The sequence below is a fragment of the Ambystoma mexicanum genome, chromosome 6p, assembly GCF_040938575.1.
Source record: "Ambystoma mexicanum isolate Mex_15411 chromosome 6p, UKY_AmexF1_1, whole genome shotgun sequence".
Taxonomy (NCBI): Eukaryota; Metazoa; Chordata; class Amphibia; order Caudata; family Ambystomatidae; genus Ambystoma; species Ambystoma mexicanum.
The window spans coordinates 1,169,343,552-1,169,366,232 of record NC_090935.1 but is presented as its reverse complement, the minus strand read 5'-3'; the positions used below and the strand labels follow the sequence as shown (position 1 = coordinate 1,169,366,232).

At 43.4% G+C, this 22,681-nt stretch overlaps 1 protein-coding gene across 2 annotated transcripts in view; it reads right to left on the bottom strand.

Annotated features, from left to right (window-relative positions):
* LOC138510274 (guanine deaminase-like) overlaps positions 1–22,681 on the bottom strand; it is a 616,035-nt gene that overhangs the window by 101,076 nt on the left and 492,278 nt on the right. For both annotated transcript variants that reach the window (XM_069625806.1, XM_069625807.1), the window contains exon 11: positions 12,312–12,458. In XM_069625806.1, the coding sequence (XP_069481907.1) occupies positions 12,312–12,458 (147 nt within the window). The remainder of the gene's footprint in view (positions 1–12,311; positions 12,459–22,681) is intronic.

Below are 22,681 nucleotides of genomic sequence, written 5' to 3'. Positions count from 1 at the left end.
CAATGCTGAGCACAATATAGGCTGTCAGATGTAAGCTGGAGCAGTCACTCAGAATCAATTTGAACCGAGATTGTTATCAAGATCTCCTTCCAGTGAGTTTGGGGAGCATATAAATGATCAGTGCTTAAATGAGCAACATCAGGGAGATTATAACAGAGACCAGAATAGCAATTTCAACCAATATCGGGCCAAATTTCAGAGATATGAACCAAGGGAAAATTAGAGATACCAACATTTTGAAAGCCAGGTGAGGATGCTGACAGAACAAATTGGGTAGTTATTCGGAAGCACCCCAAAATATGCACTTACTGCGTCACTAAGTGAATAGGCTTTAAACGCCACCCAGATTTCAAGTAAGTGACTAGTTAAAGGAACCCTTGATGAACCCAAGTGAATTTGCAGAGAAACCAATCCAGAATTATCCCCATTGATGCATTAAGAGTTGGTATTATTGAGAGTCTTGATCAAAAGGGTGTACCCCTGAACAAAACAATAAAAGTAAAAAGAGAGACAAACAAAAAGGTACATTTTGATCTAGAACACGATCAAGTGAATGAATTCATATTAGAAAGAGAATCCTTTGAAAACCAGGAACCAGAAAAGTAATATATAACATCTCTATCAGTACGTCTCAGTGAAGAATCAAAAAGAACAAAGAATAATACCAAATCCCAAGTGTAGGAGTAAGATTACCTATGACAGCAGAGAGCGATATTGTGAGATTCATGTAAAACCTGAAATAAACAACAGCAAAAAGCAACAAAGTGAGAGAATGACACAGTGTAGCTGCAAAGCATCAGTGTTTCAAACAACTGAAGATACATTGATAACTGGTGGTATACTTTCTGTTAAAAACTCAGGACTAGAGTTGTCAGATCAGATAACTCAATAGCAAATTGCAGGTCAGCTGGTAAAAAATGTAAGCAGTCCATCATCAAATGCTAAAAAAGAACAGGAGTTAGATACATCAGAAGAGAATAATGGAAAACAAATGGTAATCAAATGGCAAACAAAGCCAAAAGACTCCTATTGATAAGGGAATTATAGTTTATGTATTCTTTGATGTATCCAAAAAATCTGTTAAATCCAAATTGTCCCAGTAATAAAACAAATGCTTTAACCCATGAATTGGACTCAGAGGATTGTTTTAATCTGGAATGGTTTGATGAAGTACAGGTAATAGGTATAGTAGCTGAGTGTGCTGCTATTTACTCTACCAAAGTATTCCATTTGTTAGTTGGAGGAAATGTTCAGAAATGAGAACCGAGGATCAAACTGATGTTGCAGACTCAGAGACACGAGGTGAGTATGTACATCAGAATACAAAAGGGTCTGAAATGAAAGGGGTACTGTCAGGGTCTAGAATCCCAGTAAGTACCCCAATTGCTCTTGCCAATGTAGGAGATAAGGAGGTGAAAAATTCAGACATATACAAAAAGATAAGAAAAAGATGAATTCCATATGCTACTATGTCTCGCAAGGAGCATGGCAGGATTGAGGAACGTTAGTCCTGAGCTGTAATTTCCTGTGCACATTGGAAATTCTTGAAGACATATATTACGCTCAAGTTGCTATTCAGGAACAATGTCAGGCCTTCGCTTTAGTTGATAGCAAATTCACAAGCGCCAATTATTACAAAGAAAACTCTTGAATTAATAAATGAAGAGAAGGAAAAGGAATATCATCGGAAAATGCAGAAAGCACAAGATCCAATGTACAACTTTGACGGAGAAGAGATCCCGATAGAGGGAGTGGTTGAAGTTGATGCCAAGATAAGAAATCACAAACATCCAGTTTTGTTAATGCCTATGCAGGAGACACTGATGGGAAACGACTTGCTAAGAAGACTGTCGTCATTAATTGATAGGGTAAAATTGAGTGTTGTGTTTGCCAGCCTGCAGAGCTCTGAAGGTGCAGAAAGTGAAATACCAGGAAGGAAGTTCATGGGAGTGCCACACAGTGGCAAGATCTAATAATGCAGTTGATGGTTATCTGCAGAATGGACAGGTGCCAGCCATCACCATTATATTCCTACTTGAGTCAGAAACAGGAGACAGGAAACCAGATCAACCTTTTAAGGTACATCTGAATACAAAACAATAATGGAGGACTCGGGTAGATAAAAACACTTGACATTTGCATCCTCGAAGTGAGGGTTCAGAAATCATTGAAGCAATCACAACAGGACTGACGGGATGCACATCTGTTGTGGCGCAGATTGAAATGCAAGATGGAAACCCTTGCACTGTTGTGAGAATTGATGACTCTAAAGAGGAAGTAAAGTCAGAATTGGAGCTAGAACAGGAAAGATGTTTCATTAGTGAATTCAGAGGTGTTCCTAGGGGGGGCTGAAGGGGTTATAGCCCTTGGTCTTTTGATTGTAGCCCCCGATAGAAGCTCAGGGGTTACAACCAAAAAGGCTAGCTAGCCCCCAATCCTGACAGCCCTGGATCTTTTACATACCTAGCAACACTCCTGAGTGAATCATTGTTTCGACAATTTAAGGAAAAGGAAAAAGTACCCCACTTCATGATTAGACATCAGATGGTATCTGGATTGGATGAGTCAGATTCTGAGCACACAATCGTAGGAAGGTGCATGTGAAGATTGTTGTAGGATCCAAGAAAATCATCATAATATATGGATTGTGAGGAATTCCAAAAGGAATTTTTACTTAGGTAATGCCATCCTACATAGAATGTGCACAGTGATTGACTTATTAAATCAGAAGATCTGGTCTAGACTTGGTGGAAAGCCTAACCATTTTGATAATAGAGTAAACGTATTTTATCATGCTAAAATACTACCATATGCAACTGAGTTACAGTTGAAGAAGGAGGTATGTATTCCAGCATTTGCAAAACAATTCACATTGACCTTAAAGCAAAAAAAGGGTCAGGAATGTGGAAAATCATGTACATTCATGAGCATTAATCACAACAACCGGCAACAACAGTTAACTTGTAAATGCACACCATTGGTGAAGATTGTGGATGAACCAATCAGGGTTTTAGTGGAAAGCAAAAATAGGGGATTGTACATAAGACAAACCATTGCATTTCAAACCCCTACAGTGTACACTAGTGCAGCGCTCCCTGGAAATGTCAGAAATTGCAACCAAGCCGATGACTAGTGTTACTCGCCTGGGAAATAATGGGGTACATTTTTTTTACCCTAGCCTTCATGAACATATGGTCACTAAAGGCACAGATCAAGAACTGCATCCTTGTCTAGTTCCAAACGCAGGGTGGAAAATAAACAAAAGCAGGGTCACTTCTGCAGATCTGCAGATCTGCAGCTTAGATCTTTACTTTTTATACCCCTCTCCCCCAACCCCCAAGCCCCCAGGAAGGATAATGTTCTTTAGTAATAGTCGTCATCAGGCAGATGTGATTGCATATACCAGGTAAACCAGGCAAAGTCTAAGGAAAGAAGGGCAGACTTTTAGATGGTAGGGGGAGGAATTGCCAGCAACAGTCGTCTGCTGGCATTTGCACATAGTACCATAAATTAAGTGTAGTGAGAAAATTAGTTTCTTTGTAGAAAGAAATATGTAAACAAATGAATGCTTAAAGAGTAAATGGAAAATTGAAACAAAGAGTTAGTCAACTGCCATTATATACAAAAAACATTTTCGTTTGATGAGGAATTGTCATGTGAAAACACCTACATGTGAATCACAAAACAATTTCTGCAACCACAGGTAATGAGTTTGTTTCAATTCATTTCTTGTGTGCATTGACAACTATCATATGATTCGAACGTGCAGAAATTGTACAATTTCCCATACCAGTCCTTCAACATAGATTCTGTTTCAGTATAGCTCATAATTTAGTTCACACATCATGGAAGGCCTTATCCTTAGATACCAACGTTTGTCACAAGCGATAAATGAGGTCTTCGAAGCACTGAAAACGCCGTTATTCATTTTGATTATTAGTTGGTGCTGTAAGCGCTGCTTTTAAGCAACCTGTTGAAAAGGGATTGGAGGGAGATGGGATGTAAAGAAGGACAGACAACCTATGGCGGTTGTTTGATGTGTATCCATTGAGTACCCAAAGACATGCTGGTCCTTGTGGCCACTCACACGAAGTGCCTGCCCCTTCCCACCCATATCACTTGCCCTCGCAATCTCTTTGAGCTAGCTCGGCACTTTGTGAGAAGTCTTCTAAAGGCAATTGCTCATTTGCAGCTATAAAACAGAGCCTGCTGTAATAAAAGGTCTCAACCAAGTGTTCCTTCAACCACTTGATTTATTAGTAGCATCTGTGACCGAGCATCTGTTCCTTAAACAGAATTCTTGTTAAAAAACAAGCAATGGTAAAGCCACCAAATTCGACTTTTGTCTAGGCGCTACATAGGCATTTGCGAGGAACTGCCATATATCTCCAGGCACTAAAACCATCCGGCAGCTGTTTATGGCCAGGTCGTAAGGCAGTGCCTGGAAAATGCTGGTGCCATGCCTATAGAAAATCCCAACCTGATGGCTTTGCCAATGCTTGCTTCTCATGATGCCCTGTAAGACCACCTCATTTTGACCTGCTGGGGTACCCATAAAACTCTATGACCTAAACAAGTATCTCTTAGCCGGAAACATCCCATGTTGCCTTTTTTTAATTTGAAAGCCTGGGAAATAAATGAAACTGCCCACTGCCGTTTCTTCCCAGGAAAACCTTGAAAGAGTGCTGAGATTGAAATTGTGTCCTCATCTTTCAAAACTCTGCCATCCCACTGATCTTCTTCTCTATCGAATTTCTTATCAGCGCCCACAACTTGGAGATGTTTCATATCAGATATTACAAAATCATTCCTCGTTAAGTGCCATCTGCCCAGAAGAAGGTTCATTGGGGCTAAGCAATATCTGCCTTCTACTTAGACATTGCTGCCCTGTGGAGAGGGCTGTTCCAGGTGTTATTGTCCTATACCTGAGTTGACAGCCTGCGGCGAAACCGAGGGTCGCATAACAAAGGTTAGGGACGATGAAACCTGTTACAGCCCACTCACATGCTTTATACCATTGTTTAAGGGCCTCCGCTGACCCACTCACAATGGCCCGTCAGCATTTCAATGTTAGAATTCAGATGTTTAGAAGTAGCCCAAGGAACGTACCATTAGTGATTGGTCCTGAAAGGGTGGAAGCAATCTGTCTGGGGTGGTTGTGGGGAACTGGCTGGGTTTCCAGGGAGCACAGGAAAGTCACGTTTCCCCGATGTAAAAGTGAAAAGAAACTGAGTGGTGGCCCAGGGGGGCAGGCTCAAGGCTAAGCCGGCACTGCCAAGAGTGGTCCTGAGAGGACTGAATATGAAGGGTTGGGGGGCGGAGCCATGGAGCCGGGTTATATATGACAGGAGTGACCCATGTTTAAGGAAAGGAGCGAGGGCAGGCCGGAGATTCGGGAGTGCCTGGGATGTATCTGTCATGCGGATCCCAGCGAGGAGGGAGCAGTGCAGGTGGTGGTGCTCCCAGCAGCGATACCGTGAGGAGAGAGAATGCCGCACTGTGTGCCCTGCATGCCACACACACCAGGGGACTGATGCAGTTCATTTCTGCCCTATTTGAGATTTCTGAGGCAAGGAATGGAACAGCCTTGACATTGACCAAGTGTTGAGATGGTATGTCACTCCCCTCGAATATAACATATATTACTGGATTCCACAGGCGCTCTGCTATAACACAAGGCACATATGGGGTCATACAGTTTGGAGTTTGGAATCTGTGTAAGTAATCACTCCCATGAACTTGGACCAATGACAGGTGTCTTCTAATTTATTGCATAGGGCATTTATTTCATTTTTTTCACAGAAGTGGGGTTGCATTTCTTTATAAGTGCAAGTGAACACAGACGAGGTTGTTATCATACTAGGTCCAGGGACAATTCTGATAGAGTAAGTGCATTGAAGAAAGCAAGGGGAGGAGATAGGAAAAGGGAGAAGGGATAGGAGGAAAGAACAGAGAGTAAACAGTCAAAAAGAGTGGAGAAGCAAGAGGGGAGAGCGAATACAATTGCAGAAGTCATTAGTAACACATAATGTTGCAAGCCAGGATACAAGATGAAGATGGGAACAGCATGATTCAGGGCCACCATGAGTACAAGAGGCAAAGGAAGTCCAGCATGAGAGTAGAGAAAGGGTGACGCACCGTGAATCAATAAAGTCCATAAAAGTCCAATCCAGCATTGGCCCCAAAACGGTGATGGTGAAATCAGAATCTATCAGGAAAGACTCCTGCAGAAGTAGGCTGGAGAGGGGTAGGGGAAGCAGGGTAGAAGAATCAAGCAAAACAGGCAACACCTGTGTGCGAGAAGGGGGGCACAAGGGAACATCATGGGGGGACCACAGAGGGCCGGGATGGCCTCTGGGGACAGAGGGTGTAAACACATGTTGGTACATGCTTACCTGCTATCGGAGCAGGGGGTCGGGTCCTGTCCACCTGGTCCGAACAGGTCCAAACAGGAATTTCCCCTTCGCTTTGGATGCCCGGGCGTGAGACAACCTTGATCTAAGAGTTAAGAGCACGAAGGAAGAGGCAGGGCTAAGACGGTAGGCAGGGCTTAGGCCAGGTGACCTAGATCCAGTTGCACCTGCTCCCCAGCTGCAAAGTAAAAGAGGCAGGAGGGCTCCTTTAGTAGGGAAAAGAGTGGCAAGCAGCAAGGCACCAGGTGGGTGGGGCTTGCTAAGTGGTGAAAAAGAGCAGCAACTAGGAAGGCACCAGGTGGGCAGGGCTTATGCCAGGTGACCTAGATCCACTTTCACCTGCTCCCCAGCTGCAAAGGAAAAGAGGCAGGAAGGCACCAGGTGGGCGGGGCTTAGGCTTGGTGACCTAGATCCATTTTGCACCTGCTCCCCAGCTGCAAAGGAAAAGAGGCAGGAGGGCTCCTTAAGTAGGGAAAAGAGCGGCAAGCAGGAAGGCACCAGGTGGGCGGGGCTTGTTAAGTGGTGAAAAAGAGCGGCAACCAGGAAGGCACCAGGTGGCCAGGGCTTAGGCCAGGTGACCTAGATCCACTTGCACCTGCTCCCCAGCTGCCAAGGAAAAGAGGCAGGAGGCAAATAAAAAATATAGGAATTGCAGTGATTTGAACTGAGAAAGGGATAACTGACAGAAGCAAGGTATTCTGGAACTGGTAGTTTTGTGGCTGATAAGGTCTGCAGCAAGTGAAGCCCGGAAGAATAAAACAAGCAAACCAAAATAAAGGCAATACCAGAGAGCAACATAAGCAAGTAATTCAGCTGCAACTAGGAGCTGAGACTTGGGCAAGGGAACCCCAGCCTAAAGGGTGTTGTGAACATTTTGGACAAAACACTGCTTTATGGGGGAAAAAGCCAAGCAGAAAAAGGTTAAAAGGAAAGAGCAAGGAATAAAGAGAGGGGATACAGATCAGAGTGGTAACACCTAGGAGGAGCAAAGAATCTGGTGGTTTCGAAAGTCTCTGATTGTACCCACACATGAAATGTGTATGAAAGTACTGTTTATAAAAGGAAAGGTACATCCTGACAAACTGAACAGAGAGGCCGAACGAAGTTGAATACTTATCGGTTTTGATGCTAAAGGAGTTACAGTTTTGGGAAAGTAACTCAGAGGAGCTTGGAAAGGAACTGTGTATATTTCTTTTGATTGCGTTTTCCAACTTGGAAGAGATAAAGCCTGGGGAAGGGAATCCCAAGGAACTTAAAACATTTGAGATTGTAACACTGCAAGAAGAACTATGGAGAAGGTATGATGAACACCCCTTTGTTGTTTGAACTCATATTTGTGAAGCTGGCCACCCCACACCTTTTGAGAAAGTCACCTAAAACCAACCTTGGTTTCCTATTTCTGTTGAACCACTATTTTTCCTTTTTAAAGACATCCTAACACATTCTTGTAAAGAGTGAGGGCAAGCATAGGCTTAGACACAGATGGATTATTGTTTTGGACTCTTATACATCGACGACCCTTAGAAACATCAGTGAAGTGAACCATCCCTTTAGAGTTAGGGGCAGCTAGGCATTACACCAACCCAGGAACCTTAGTAAATAGAAGGTTTTGAAACTAACATCTTGGAGTCTTGACACCATGCCTGTCTCACACCCATACACAGGTTCTCAGATGAGGTAGAGGGACGTGGATGTAATACCTGGCTTAGTTACCTGTAATCTTCATTACTCCTAATCCCACTCTTCTTCATCCCAGTAATTACCATTGAGCCAAGGTGCCTCATAGGTAAGCATTGAGATGAGGAAGAGGGACGTGGGGGTAATTCTTGGCCGAAGAGTTGCTTTTGGAAGTTGGGGTGGTAGTCTAGGCCAGTCCAGAGTTTGATTTGTTGCTGAGCTGTGGGGCAGCCCTCAGCACGCCTTGCGGGGGGGGGGGCAGATGATGTGCTACAACACTGATGAGATATTTAAATGTTGAGAAAATGAATGGCGTTATCGATGGCCAGAAATATGTGTAGGGAAGGTAGGAAAAGAAAATCATCAGTGGAGTAGGCAGCTTTTGGTGCACAGGGGCAGGAAGGCTCCTGCGGGAGCAACAGGGTTCTAAATGATTCACAGTCAGTCACCACTACATTTTTCTCAAGTAAGCACAAGCCACCGAGCAGAGCGATGACAATCCCTCATATAATGTTTAAAATAATGTTTTGAAATGGGGCATTTTACAGCAGAAAACATACCATTTACAATTGGTTATTTAGAGAAATACATGGAAAAATCGAGTAAATTCAATGACCCATGGTCAGTCACTCGGGGTGAATATGTTCTGTGGAAGGACCTACATTTTTATCCAGATCAATGCAGGCTACCAAGTGCAGTGAGTGAGACCAATGTAATGTAGGGAGGATTGAGGCGTTTCTCTTCACAAGAACATTTTTGAAATAATAGGCTGAAATGATGCATTTTACTGCACAATTTCTGAGAATTAAAAGAAATACAATTTGCAATTGTTTCTATAGGGTAACACATGAAAAGATTGAGTTAAGGCCATGTCACCAATAGTACATAGGAACATTTTCAGGAGGCTGCAACCAACATCTATCTATGCCAGTAAGGATGTTCACTATAAATCACTTGCAAACAGCTGCAGCCACAATCTATCTATTCCAGTAATGGTCATTGCAAAACACTTTCATGAAACTGAGCCCACTATCTATCTATACTTGTAGCAATCTTTGTAAATAAGTTTCATGAAGCTGAGCCAATAAACTATTTATTCCAGTATAGTCACAGTAAATCACTTTCATGGGGCAGAGGCCCCACACAATCTGTCTATGCCAGTATGGTCCCAGTAAATCACGCTTATTAAGCTGAGCTCAAAAATAAAATACACATGTCTGCTATACTGCCACTGTGGCCATACAAACACATGCACACTCTGCATTCACACACACACCCACTCATACCCAGAGATTAATACTCTCAGTCGCAAATGCACCCATATACACACACAGTCACAAACTCACTCAAAATTCTTGTGTGTGCGCACACACACACACACACGCACACACGCACACACCCACCCCCCAAGCATGGCATTAATAGATGCATGCACACACGCTTATAGTAAAAACACACACCTAGATCTACTGCTCAGCACACTTCTTTTTGGACTTGAGGCAGCCTAGCCCTGAGCAGGAATACTGGAACAAAATCAGGAAGCACCAGTGCATCCCAGAATGACACAAGGGCACTCTGGGTGAGTCCCGATTAACTTGGTTGGTTGCTGAGAAACCTGGGGGGCTGGCACATTCCCCTCGCATACGGGTTCTTTTTTAGAAACTGAAGTTAAATATATGTAAGGGAGAGGTGCCACAGAGTGAGAGCCATGGGGGGTGCATACCAGGCACTGAAAAGGTGACCGCCTTCCTAGGAATTCAGCCTCAGAAATTATAATGGGTTGAGGGTCTGTTTACACATGTACATCCAGCAGGAATTTGGCTAGAAATATCCTTGTGTGTTGGGATGTTCTGTGGGCTCAGAGTGCATCAAATCACAAACAGTAGAGAAGCTGTTAGGGATGTAACTATCCTACATACCCTTGTGTGTAAATGCTCACAGAAGGCACTTGTTGGTGTAAACACTTCTTATAATGTAAGGCATTGTTAGATTTATTCTGAGGATGTGAATAAATAAAAGAGCTTCCCTCAACAGGTCCGTCATAATTTCAAATTTTTTAATTTCAACAGTGAGAATTTCACCTGAATAACTTGGTTGTAATTAATTTCCACAAATTATTTAGAAAATATTTATTTTAATATTTATATAGAACAAAAGATATAATCCTTTCACTTTTGTCCCTTGTGTTGCCTGTTTTCACCATACTGCTAGAAGTGTAATGCCTAGAAGTGTAATGCCTGCACACTGTGACCAGTTGGTGACAAGACATTTCTGATAATGTTTCCAGAACTTTTTTTAATGAATAATTCAACTTTTTATTTTTTATATTGCTATTTTTTGGCTCTTATGACGTCTTTAGCGGAATCACATCTGCTAATTTTACCCAACTTGAATATTGTTACCACCATTGAAAATGGAGTTGAATCCTTCAAATTTTGAATTAATTGTAGTGATTCCCCATCATGGGGGCCTATAGGACTTGATTAGGGAATGGAGGAATTACTTCTGGGGTTAATTCCACTGCTGAAAATTCTGCTGTCGATAATTCCTCCATTATTCAGTATTGAATACATCCAGCAATGTGCAAGAGCTATTTCCTCCTGTCCACCTCTAAATTCCTCAGATGGCATAGAGCAGAGGTCTTCAAACTGTGGGAAATAGGGGCAGGGGGGACACGAGAACCCAAACTGAAATAAAAAAAATTAAAACATGTGGTCAATGATTGGTTGTGAGGCGATCACCAATTGCCTGGAGGAAAGGAACCACACCAACATAAGTTTTATATGGGGAAAAGGGTGATCCTGCTCTCCTTTACGTAACTCAACACATAATTAAAATATGAAAAGAAGTGACCGAAAGTATTGGGTTGGGTAGGAAACCGAGACTTTCTCGACCTTTATGGCAAAACATATTACTACCCAAAATTAACAAAATTGGTGTGTTTGGAACTTGGGTTCGCTGTAATATCCTAACTCTAAAGGGTGTCTTGAGTGAGAGAGGTCTTGTTCCTTCACCAACCTACAACAAACTTATGGGCTTCCCAAAACTGAGCGATACCACTATACCCAAATCACCATTGCACGACATGCACAGTTCAATGATATCCATGACATCCCACACTTCTTCCCCCTAGAAGCCAACATCCTACTAGAGTGAATAAACATGAAGTTTACCTCCAAAATGTACCAATGTATATCTTCCTTCTTGTATAGGGACTTGCTTGATCTAAAGAATAGATGGGAGACTGATATGGGTGCCATAGACCCGGAAGACTGGGTGGAAGCAATGATGTTCCCAAGAGAGGGGGTGATCTCTCAATTTAGATTAATTCAACTTAAAATTCTACAACGAACATACTATTCATGCACGTTGCTCTTTAGATGTGGACGGGCTGCCCACCCATGATGCCTGAGATGTGCCTGCTCGGATGTGACCTTTTTCCACATAATATGGGACTGCCTGTGAATACGCCCCTTCTGGAAATGGGCCCTTGATAGGTTGATAACAGTTATGGGAGTAAATATACCTGCAGAAATTAAACTGATGTGGTTGGGAATTTGGGGAGCTAATTCTTACAGTCAATTTAAAGAAAATATTTCTGTCTTCTGCCGTCATCTTGACAAAACAGAATATAGCCATGATGTGGGTCAGCCTGTCAATCCGCGATATAGCAAATGGGTTTCAGATGTAGATATTTGCATGTCACATGAAAGGGGAGTGTACAATCCGCAGAGGTGCCCGGCTAAGTTAACAAAGATGTGGAACAAATGGTATGATTTTTCCTAAATGGGTGATCATTTGTTTGATGGGACAATGGATGAGAAGCCAAATGTGTTAATAACTGTGTTTGTTTACTGTAAGTCCCGGACCTCTGGACTATTTCTGTAAATGTGCTACATTTGTGTTTTGTTATATGTTTTAATACAATAAAGTGTTTTATAAAAAAAGAAAGAATATTATATTGTTCAACTGATTCAGTGATTTTATAACTAGGCAAATGGGATAACTTTTATTGGACAGTGCTAATTCTATTGTAATAAAACACATTCACAGTTCTTGGCTCTGGGAAATTGCTGTAGAGGGTGTTACAGGCATTAATCAATGCATTAAAGATAGTTGATTGGGACCTTTGTTAACATATTCATTACTGCGACATGTATCTGAAAAGAATGGTGTGCACAAATGTATTCACATACAGAGATTTCAAAATATTTATTGTACCTTGGCTGCCCCCAAGTGTTGCTAGTCTGAAGACTTCCTGGTAGGTGAGAACGTCGACCGTCGGATCTTGAATGAAGAGCATCTTGGAGGTGTCCATCGCTCTCCTGAAGGCATCTAGGATGGAAGCTGAATAACCACCTGCAACATCTACAAAAGATCTCAGCTGTTAGATTCCTAAAATCCACATAATTTGAGAGCAGTTGCAACTAATAGATAACACCAAGACTTGGAAACAATGCAAATGAGTTGACTTAACAGGAAATAACTCAGAGGTCTATGGCACTAAACAGAAATTAATGTACAGATAATGTATTGGGGGAACATGGCCATTCCAGCGCTAAGTAGTTTTAAAGTTGTCATTTGCAACAGGCATTGGGTCTGACTTGTCTGGAATGTTTGTGTAGTGTAAGGTTGTTATGTTTATTGGCGGACAGTCGATGGCTATGTGATGGGGATGTCCATTTTTGTGTCGGTTTTTGGGTGTCCAATTTGTATATGTTCGATTGTATGAGAGAATGTATGTATACTTGAGGTTTTGTAAAAGTGAGAGCTTCTATACAACAGGTTAGAGACAAGAGGGGATATTTAACCGGAACTCTCCAAACAATTCCTCCTTAACTTTCAAATATAGTACAAACAGTGTGTTTGGATGGTCCTTTGTCAGATTTTCACCATATGACTGTTGGATAGAATTTTAAAATTATATATCTATCTTGCTTGTCTATCATTGATAAACTACCAGGAACAATCAGTATTTATCGAAACATATACTATGTATTAGTCTTCAAAACATATTTCTTCTAAAACATTCATTTTACCTAGATTTGATTGATTCGTTTTTGAATATGTATAAATAGTTGTTCATCTCCAAATTTTATAAACAATTCAGAATCTATGTACTTCTTTTTTTCTTGGAGAGAACCTTTCAACATCAAAAAACATATAATCAATTGTGTAAGTTTGGGTATCTCTACTTTATATTCCTCTTTTCTCTCAGAAACACTCGTCCCAACATGTTTCATTCCTCATCATTCATTCATTCACATTCTATATACAGGAAATCCCTCAGGGGTATACACTTCTGTAACAGTCAATAACAGTCAATCAACTTTTTTCTCCTTGGCTCTGTTGCTTTTTTGTCAGAGTGGTGATTAAATTGATTCTTGCTTTATCAATTTTTCCATCAGTAATAATGTCTTCCTGAAAATACAAAATAAGCTTGGTTTAGTTTTAACCAAGCTTATTTCAAATGAATTGTATTTTCTGTTCTTTTAATTGAAAGGGAGATTAATTCCCTTACTTTTTCTACAGCTTACATTTTCGAGTGCTTCATTACTTAAATGCCTCTAACTGTAAATTGGCAGTTTTCTTGCTCAATTTGAATTTGGGAAAACCAGTCCATCTCTTCTGTCGGGACAGTCCTCCTCTATGTTATTTTTGGTTCCTTATTTTTCTCTTTCTATGAAGGACAGCGTGTTCCTATTGTCTAAATTAGAGAGATAAGGGAACAGACCATTTTGGTCGATGTTTTCACTCATGCGCAAAACTTTTTTTTAAAAAAGCATTTCGTCCATTTGTTACCTCAGGTGCTCACCATCTATGTTGGTGTCCTAGATGTTGTTCATTGGATTTCTAAGTGTCAGGGTCCAGAGTGTTTTTTCCGTCCCAGTTCTTAGTTTATCAATGTATTTCATGTATTCTCTGTTGGTAAACGAAAAACGAAAATTCCTTTTTATTTTTGGGTCTAACCTTACTAACATGTTTGATTTCATTCATTATTATTCCGCAATGCCCGCAACTTCATTTCAATAGTGCTTACCTTTGTTAATATTTAAAGCGAGTCCATACATTTCTGCAGTTTCTTAATCCTGCATGCACATTCTGAACAGTTTATATGTGCTCACTGTTTGCCCTTGTGCTACGATATTAAGTATTTCAAGTTTCTAAGTGACCAGCGGTTGACTAGAGCATCTTTCAGTTCTTATTAAGCTTGTTACACATTAATATCGATCACTCCCTTACCTTATTGCCTGCACAATCTATTCTTTCAGATTGTATTTCCGTGTTGCCGGATCTCTATGTAGATCACCCCCGGTCCACGGCTTTTCCTTTTGATGTACGTCCAGGCGGGTTCTTTACTCTCTAGTATCCAGAATGCTTCTGATACACGTCTGTTGATGCGTTGTTACCATTCTAGCTTCTGTTTTTTGCATGCTCCTCTCTAGCATTCCCCATGTCAGGCGGTACTCTGGCAACTTAAAGCCACTTAGAGTTTTGCACGAATAGCTCTCTATCGCGCCCAATATGTTAATGCATGCATGGATCTCATCTTATAATTTCAGTTCTTCAGAGTGCACGTTAGCAGCCGCTTAGCTGATCCTTGTAGATACTAATTATTTTCTCTAAGAGGTTCCATCCTCCCCGCTTGTCATATAGTTTAGTTTAGTTTAGTTTATTATTTGTATTGCGCTCCAGACCCGAGGGTATTCAGGCGCAAGGCGTAAGGATATTCAAAGCTTGGTTACAACATGTAAAATACAATTATGTGCAAGTGCCGCTTGGTTACATGTTGGCACAATGAAGTTACGATATATACAGGCGGGTACATTGATGGCATGCATAGTTTTACACAGTGGTTGGTGCATGCGGTGTAGAGAGAGGTGCCGGGCAAAGTCAGCAAGGTATATGCCTAGATGTCTGCATCTTTGAGCCAACTAGTGATGCTTTGACGGAACTTGTGATAGGATTGATTGATTCTTAGAGGGGAAGGTAGTGAGTTCCATAGGAGTGCTGCCTTGACCTGGAAGCTGCTGCCTCCTATTTTGACATGTTTGTATCTGGGGATCCAGAGGTAGTTGGTGTTGGCGAGTCTGGTGATTCTTGTGGTAGGCTTCAAAGTGAATCTGTCGGATAGGTAGCGGGGTGCTGCATTGTTCAAGCATTTGTGCATGAGGGAGGCAGTTTTTAGTTTTATTTTGTCGTGAGTGGAGAGCCAGTTGTTGGCTCTTCTGGTGTTAGAGATATGTTCTCTCTTGGGGATTCCTAGGGCTGCTCTTAGCGCATTATTTTGTAGGAGTTGGATTTTTTTGATGGTTTGTTTATTGGCTCCTATGTATAGCGCGTTGCAGTAGTCCAGCCTGGATAAGATGAGGGCTCTGGCTAGGGTGATGCAACTGTCCTGAGACAGGAAGGCCTTGCCTGCTCTGATCAACTTGCATGTGTATGCCGTGGCCGAGGCCAAGGCATTGACCTGCTTGCTGAGGGAGAGAGTGGAGTCCAGATAGAAACCCAGTGTTTTGACCTCCTTGGCGACAGTAATAATATTATTGTCTATGTTGAATGCTGAGTATTCGGGGCTGAGTTTTTTGAGGGTCGAGGGAGTGCCCAGGATGATGATCTCCACGTTATGATCTTAAGATCCCCATAGCTCATAAGTATCCTCTCCCCTTCCGTGCAGCAAATCCCACCTGCCCACGCGATACAGATACAGCCCTCTGGCTTTTTCTTGTAGCCTCATGTACAAACTCGAACTCCCCATAACTATACACACCCCAAACTCCCCACTTCCCTCCCCACCCTCTACCCATCCCTTCCCCAACACCACACTCCCCAACTGCTGCCCAGCTCCATCCATGGAACTCAGGCGCCCCCACATCTAGCCCTGCAAGCACCAACCAATGCCCAGAGCTCAGTAGGGTGAAGTCGCCCTAATGGCCACTTAACTAAAGTTACTAAGTGCGGTAAAGAGATCCGCTCTGCAAGGCTCCCCGAAATACAGCAATAGTCACAGTGCTCATAATATATTGTGCAACAGTCTGACCTTCTCTGCCTAAGGCCGCTCAAATGACTATAATCAAGTCCCAGAGACCTATTCCGCGCCATCTTGTAGCACCCTCCTTGTGCACTACTTATCTCCTCCATCTCCTCTTCCCATCCGAACGTCAGGCTCCTGGGGACATCCCTCCGCGTCGAGCCATCCCATGGCGTCCTCCGGAGTCTCAAAAAACAAAGTCTTGTGTTTGTGAAAAACCTTCAATTTCGCCGGGTACAGCAACATGTATTTATGGCCCGCCTCTCTCAATCTCCGCTTTACCGTCCCAAAGTTCATGCGGCTACGCTGCACAGTCAGGGTATAGTCCGGGTAGGCCGTTAAGTTTGCCGCTCCTCGTGTAATCGTTCCTCCCTTGCGGAAGTGTTCTAGTATCCTCTCCCGGTCCCGGTAATTAAGGATTTTGGCAATTACTGGCCTAGGTGGGTTTCCCGGCGGTGGCCTCCTTGTTAGGGCTCTATGCGCACGTTCCACCGCAAATCCTTGAGATAAGGCTCCTCTGGGTTTCTCCTGCAACAGCATAGATTCGATGAACTCCGTGGGATCATGGCCCTCCGATCCTTCTGGCAGGCCCACGATGCAAATGTTATTCCGTCAGGCGCGTCCTTCCGCCTCCTCCGCCCTGTTCTCCAAGTTGCCCACTCTCTGCACCAGGGCATGCAATTCGGCCTTATGGGAGGCACAATCCGCGGTGTTCGGGCTCACCTCTTTCTCGAGGGTCTCAGTGCGCTCTGCCAGGGACCTGACGTCCTGCCGGAGTAAATTCACCTCCTCCTGCACCTCACCGACCTTAACGTCCAATGCCGTTTTCAACTCAGTTACGGCCAGTTCAAGCTTAGCCTCCCAGGCCGCCTTCAAGTCTGCAATCGCAGCCAGGACCTCTTGGTTAGTACCCGTCGCAGGCATGCTGCCTGTAGGCGACCTATCCTTGCTCTTGGAACTTTCTGGACCAGGGGACGTCTTGGCAAAGTCGTCCAACATGGGCTGCTTCGCCTTCGGTCTCACTGTTCTATTAGACATGACCCAGGGGACCTGCGTTCCGCGCAAGTTACAAATGCGCACACAGTTCGCTCCTATCGCCCGACCACCGTGCGGCCTGCTCCTTCCTTTGTTCCGGTCGTTGATCGGCCATTTTGTTTCATCTTCCGTCTCCGGCGCTCCTTATCTTTTTCGCACAAAACTCCACCACCGTTCCTCCCACGCCTTCCAAAAGTTTACCAAGCGCAGTCAGACCGTTCACACATCGACATGTGTTTTTTCAGCAGTCATAGGCACGTTGTAATGCACTATTTCGCCAGGATCATTTCAGGATCTCGCGAGCTCCTCCAGATCGCGTCCTCCTACATGGCCCTCGTAGCCACGCCCCCTTTCTTTTTTCATTAGTATCTTTTTATCTGTATTGGTATAATTTCCCGGTTTTATTTGGTATATTACTGTCCATGTAAGTTCATCCACTTTATGTATTTGTTCTATAACATGGCTTATTAATGGTGCCGTATGAATTCTATTTTTTATGCAGCTCTTGTGCTCTGTGATTTGTGTTTTAATTTTTCTTTCTGTTTTCCCCCCTTCTGTTCCCTTACCTGTTGAGTCCCTCGGCAGCTTTGCTGGATTTCTAGGGTTTCATTTTTTTCTCCTGGTAAGAGTGTGAGCTTTTTTTTTCCACTCTTACATGTGTTTTGCTGTGTGTTGTACATTTTTTTCTCATGGACTATGTAGTCTCACCCACTCCATAGGCATCATCTTTTTACTGTGTGTCACACAGCACCTTTAATGCAGTGACACAGGGTTGTCTTTTTAGACTTCCCACTTTAAACTCCATTTTCTGGGGCTGACTACTGTCTCCCAGAACATGTAAAGTTGAAAGTGACTTTATTAGTCTTTTTAAATTAACAGACCTAGTACACCCTACCTTCCCATGGAGTACTGGAAGGGTTAATAGTTATCCCTTTTTGTCTAATTCTCATGGGAAATGTTTATGTTCCCCTTTCTCTAAGATTTGGCTGGTGGCAGTGGTATCTACCATTTCTATTCTACCGCGAACTATGAAGATAGCCTCGGTAACATAGAGGCTATGGTGGTAGCCTCAAACTCTAACCCGCCGGAACCCTTTTATTTTTATTTGGTTCCGGTCGGGTTTATTTGCCATTTCTTTTTGTAAAGGTCTTCCTTGTGTTTTACTCTGCGCGCCAATCCAGGTTTGGTTCCTTTGTTTGCCGTCCTTTGGCGGGCTTCTGCACAGAAGCCCTCCTTAGGCGCCTGAGTGGACAGGATGTGAGGGAGGGGTTTGAAGCCCCCTGCACAGGGTCTCCTTGGAGACCCAAGTCGCATTCTAGTTTGATTGGCTAGGTGACTGTCCTGCCAGGACAGCCACCCTGCTGTGTGATTGACAGCCAGGCTGTGTGAATGGGGGATTCGGTGCATAAAAAGCCAGTCTCTGGGACTGGAAGGCAGAGTCACCACTGGATCGAGAGAACCGTGGAGAATCTGAAGGAAGACGACTGCTGCAACTACTGGACATCCCGGTGAAGCCCTGCTGCAGGTCCGAATCGCCCAAAACTTCGACAACAAAGAAGATCTGCAAGGAATATTCTTCCCTTGAGCTTGGTGGGACCAACCAGCTCGCCAAACACCAAACGCCAGCCTCCCTCTCTTGGTCGAATTTGCTGTGCATCGTTGCAGTGAACCGGATAGCCAGTAGGAACAGAACCTGTTTGGGTTTTAAGGAGAGCACATTTTATTTGACGTTTTGCTCCGCTGCTGGCTTCTTCCCTGGGCAGTGCATGACCCTTCAGTCGTCCTCCTTCTTGTCACCACGACAGTCGCTTCAGGAACCGTGAGCCTGCAGGAACTGCCAGGAACAACTGCCTCAGCTACAGCATTCTTCTCCATTTAAGGTACTGTGTAAATCTGGTAGTTCTTTCTGTCCGACCGTGGTGAAAGTGCTTGAAATCTTTCACTTCTCTAAAGGCTTGTCCTTCTCTACTCCTTTGAATAACCTTTCTTCCGACCAACTTCGTTTTGAACTCTTGGCAAAGACTTAACCGCAAACTACTTTGAACTGTGTGATCTTCTGCAAAGACTCTGAAGCATTAACATTGGCCCAGGCCTATTGACTTGAATCCTAGTTTTAGTAGCCTTTTCTAGATTGCCCTGCCTATAACTTATTGGTGCTGTTGATTTGTGATAACCTTTTCTTTCCTCTCCTTTTTAAATTACTGGAGTGCCATTTTGCTCACACTTCCTTTTGAGCTTAACTTGTCCAGAATTGATTGGGTGTTGTTGTAGTGTATTAAGACTGTGATTTTCTGCTGCTTTATAATAGTGAACTATTTTATAACTGATGGTGTAAATAAATGTATGTTCTTTTACTCAGAAACCTAGAATCAGTGTTTGCTTGAATCATAGTAATTGTTGTCCTTTGTGTAACTTCTTGTACTGCTCACTTTACTCTTGCGATAAATCTGGCTGCTCAGCCATGGCTATCACTTTACTGTGTAGTATAGGCTTGTACCAAAGGTGAAATTGTACTTACACCTGTACTCTTAATTGTGTGTGGTGTTCCCAAAGGGTACTGCATTTGATTCTGCCTAACACTGGTGTACAGTGGTGAGGATAAAGTGTAGTGATTCCACTTAGAGTGCTGCTATTACCTTGGCTCAACTAACCACAAGGCTAAACACCACTAAAAGCAATTTTAATCATGTCTGATATGGAAAGCTACTGTCAGGAGAGCCTCCTTACTTACACTGTTGATCATTTGAAAAATCTGTGTAGAGATAGGAATCTCTCTGTTAAAGGCAAATAGTCCGAATTAATTGAAAAGTTGTTGGAGAACCAAAGTCTGGGGAGTGGGTCTGAAATACCTACCCCTCCAGCAAATGTGGAAAATGAGGAGGAAGATAATGTGTCAAATATTATGGATGAGGTAGATGAGTCTCACAATGTTGGCCCTATTGCTCCTCTACTTGCTCAGCAAGCTCAACCTTTGTCCACTGGGACCCCTACAGGTCCTACACTCAGTCCTGAATTCATTGCTCTAGAAAAGATGAGGCTTGAATTGGAATTCAAATGTATTAATGCTCAAACTGAACAAAAGCATCAAGAACTTAAGCTCAGGGAAATGAAAAAATTGTCTATTGAGAATGCTTCTCTCCCAGAGTCTTCTAGATCTTCCAATCCTAAGCGACCCGTATGCCTAAATAAATTGTTGGTATGTATGAGGCTAAGCTTGATATTTTGGATTGGTTGGCAATGTTTGAGTATAACCATGGGATTCAAGACATTACAGGGAATCAGTTGCTTCCTTGGCTCTTCTCTAGGCTACCCACTGTTGCATCTGATGTTGTGATGGAGGTGGGGGAGGTGGATAGGATGGATTATGAGTGTGTGAATCTAGCTTTAATTGCTAGATTTGGGAAGAACCCTTCTCAGTATCTTAAGAGGTTTAGGACCCTCAAAAAGCATGATGGTACCCCTTGGGCTACCTGGGTGTGTGAATGTTTGAAGAACTTAGAGGGTTGGATTAAGGGTTACAGAGTTAACACTTATGAAGGTATGATAAATCTTGTTATGATGGAGTCAATATATGATGCCTGCTCTCCTGAGCTCAGACAGCACTTGGCTGATTCTAAGGAGATAGATCCACATAAGTTAGCTAAGGTTGCTGACTTGTGGGTTGCCGACAGGGCTAATCACAAGGATTCTGGGGCAACTCAGAAGAAGGATGAGGGAAAGCAGCCAAGGAAAGTTAACAAGGAGAATTCTAATACCTCCAATCCAAAAGAGGGCCCCAAGTATAACAAGGGTAAGCCACAAGGGAAACCGAATCAGGCTAGTGTACCTCCTGGTGCAAAACCAGAGGTGGGTCAGAACAAACCCCCATTCATCAAGACATTTGGTAAATGTTATGCCTGTGGGTCAACTGACCATGTGAAAGGGGATCCCAGATGCAAAGGTAAACTTTCAGTGGTCCACACTGTCTCCTTAGCCTTCTCCCCAGAGGAAGAAATACCTATGGCAAGTGGAAACTTTGACCTACTGGCTGATGAACCCATGAGAGTCTCAGCTAGTGTTTCTTTAGCTTGGGTTTGTGGGAACAACAGAATTTAGATGTCTATAATTCCATCCCAGATAATACTAAAGTGTATTATAAATAGTGTTCTTGTGAATGGCCAGGAGACTCCTGCCATCAGAGACACTGGAGCCAGCATAACTGTGGTTGATGAATCATTTTTCAAGGTAGAGGATGTTGCTAAGGCACCCAAACACCTAACCAAGTTAGCTGGAGGCCCTGTGCAAATGCTTCCCCAGTTACCAGCTCTCATCCAGTGCATTGACATGACTGTCAATATACCTGTTAGTGTGAATAGTGAAGTGACTGGGAGAGTCCGGTTGGGTAATGACCTGAAATCTCTTGGAGTTGTGTCTAGTACCCCCAGACCTCCCAGTAAAAGGAAACAGGAGCTCACTAGGCCTGCAAGGGAGAGGACTTTGAGAAGCTCTCCAGAGGACTTGCTAGAGGAAACTATCACCCCCAGTCCACAGGACTTACTAACTGCTATTTCAAAAAAGAAAGAGGCAAAGGGGAAACCTAAAACCTCCCAGAAGAAAGCGGATAGCACCCCTGTGCTACCAACCAGGACATCCCCAAGATTGTCCAAAGTCACACCTGTGACTCCTCCACCAGCTGAGGCCGAGTGTGAGGTACAACCCTGTGTGGTTGATCCAGGTACTGAAGAGTCAGATCTGGAAGAGGACCTTACTCTAGTTGGAGATCTGGATCCTGCTGACCATCCTGAGCTGAAGTCTTTACTGGCAGATCGTGGACCCAACAGGCCTGACTTCAGCATAGGCAAAGAGAGTGTCCTACTCTTGAAGGTCTTTGCCTACAGGCAGCTTCTCAGCTCGATGGGCAAGAGCCTGGGAAGCACAGGTTGCATTGGGAAGATGGCCTCTTCTACAGTGAACCAACTGAGTCTATCCCTGGGGACTGCAAAAGACTTGTAGTGCCCCTAGAAAACAGACTCCAGTTCCTACAGTTTGCCCACAAGATACCTTTGGCTGGTCACTTGAGTTTCAAAAAGACCACCAAGAAAAGGCTCTCTTTATACTTCTACTGGTCTAGGATGGGTGCGGAAGTTGACAAATTCTGTAGGAGCTGTCACACTTGCCAAACTTCTGGTAAGTGTGGAGCCAAGCATGTGGCACTATTGGTGCCTATCCCAGTGGTGGGAGTTCCTTTTGAGAGGGTGGGAATCGACATTGTTGACCTCCTTGACCCTCCCACATCTTCAGGAAACAAGTTTATCCTGGTTGTAGTAGACCATGCTACTAGATATCCTGAGGCGATACCTATGAGAACTGTTATAGCTCAGGCTGTGGCTAGGGCTCTACTTGGTAATTTTACCAGCGTAGGGTTTCCTAAGGAAGTGATATGCGACAGGGGGTCCAATTTTATGTCCTACTACATGCAAGCCATGTGGAAAAACTGTGGTGTCACTTACAAGTTCTCTACAGCCTACCATCCACAAACTAATGA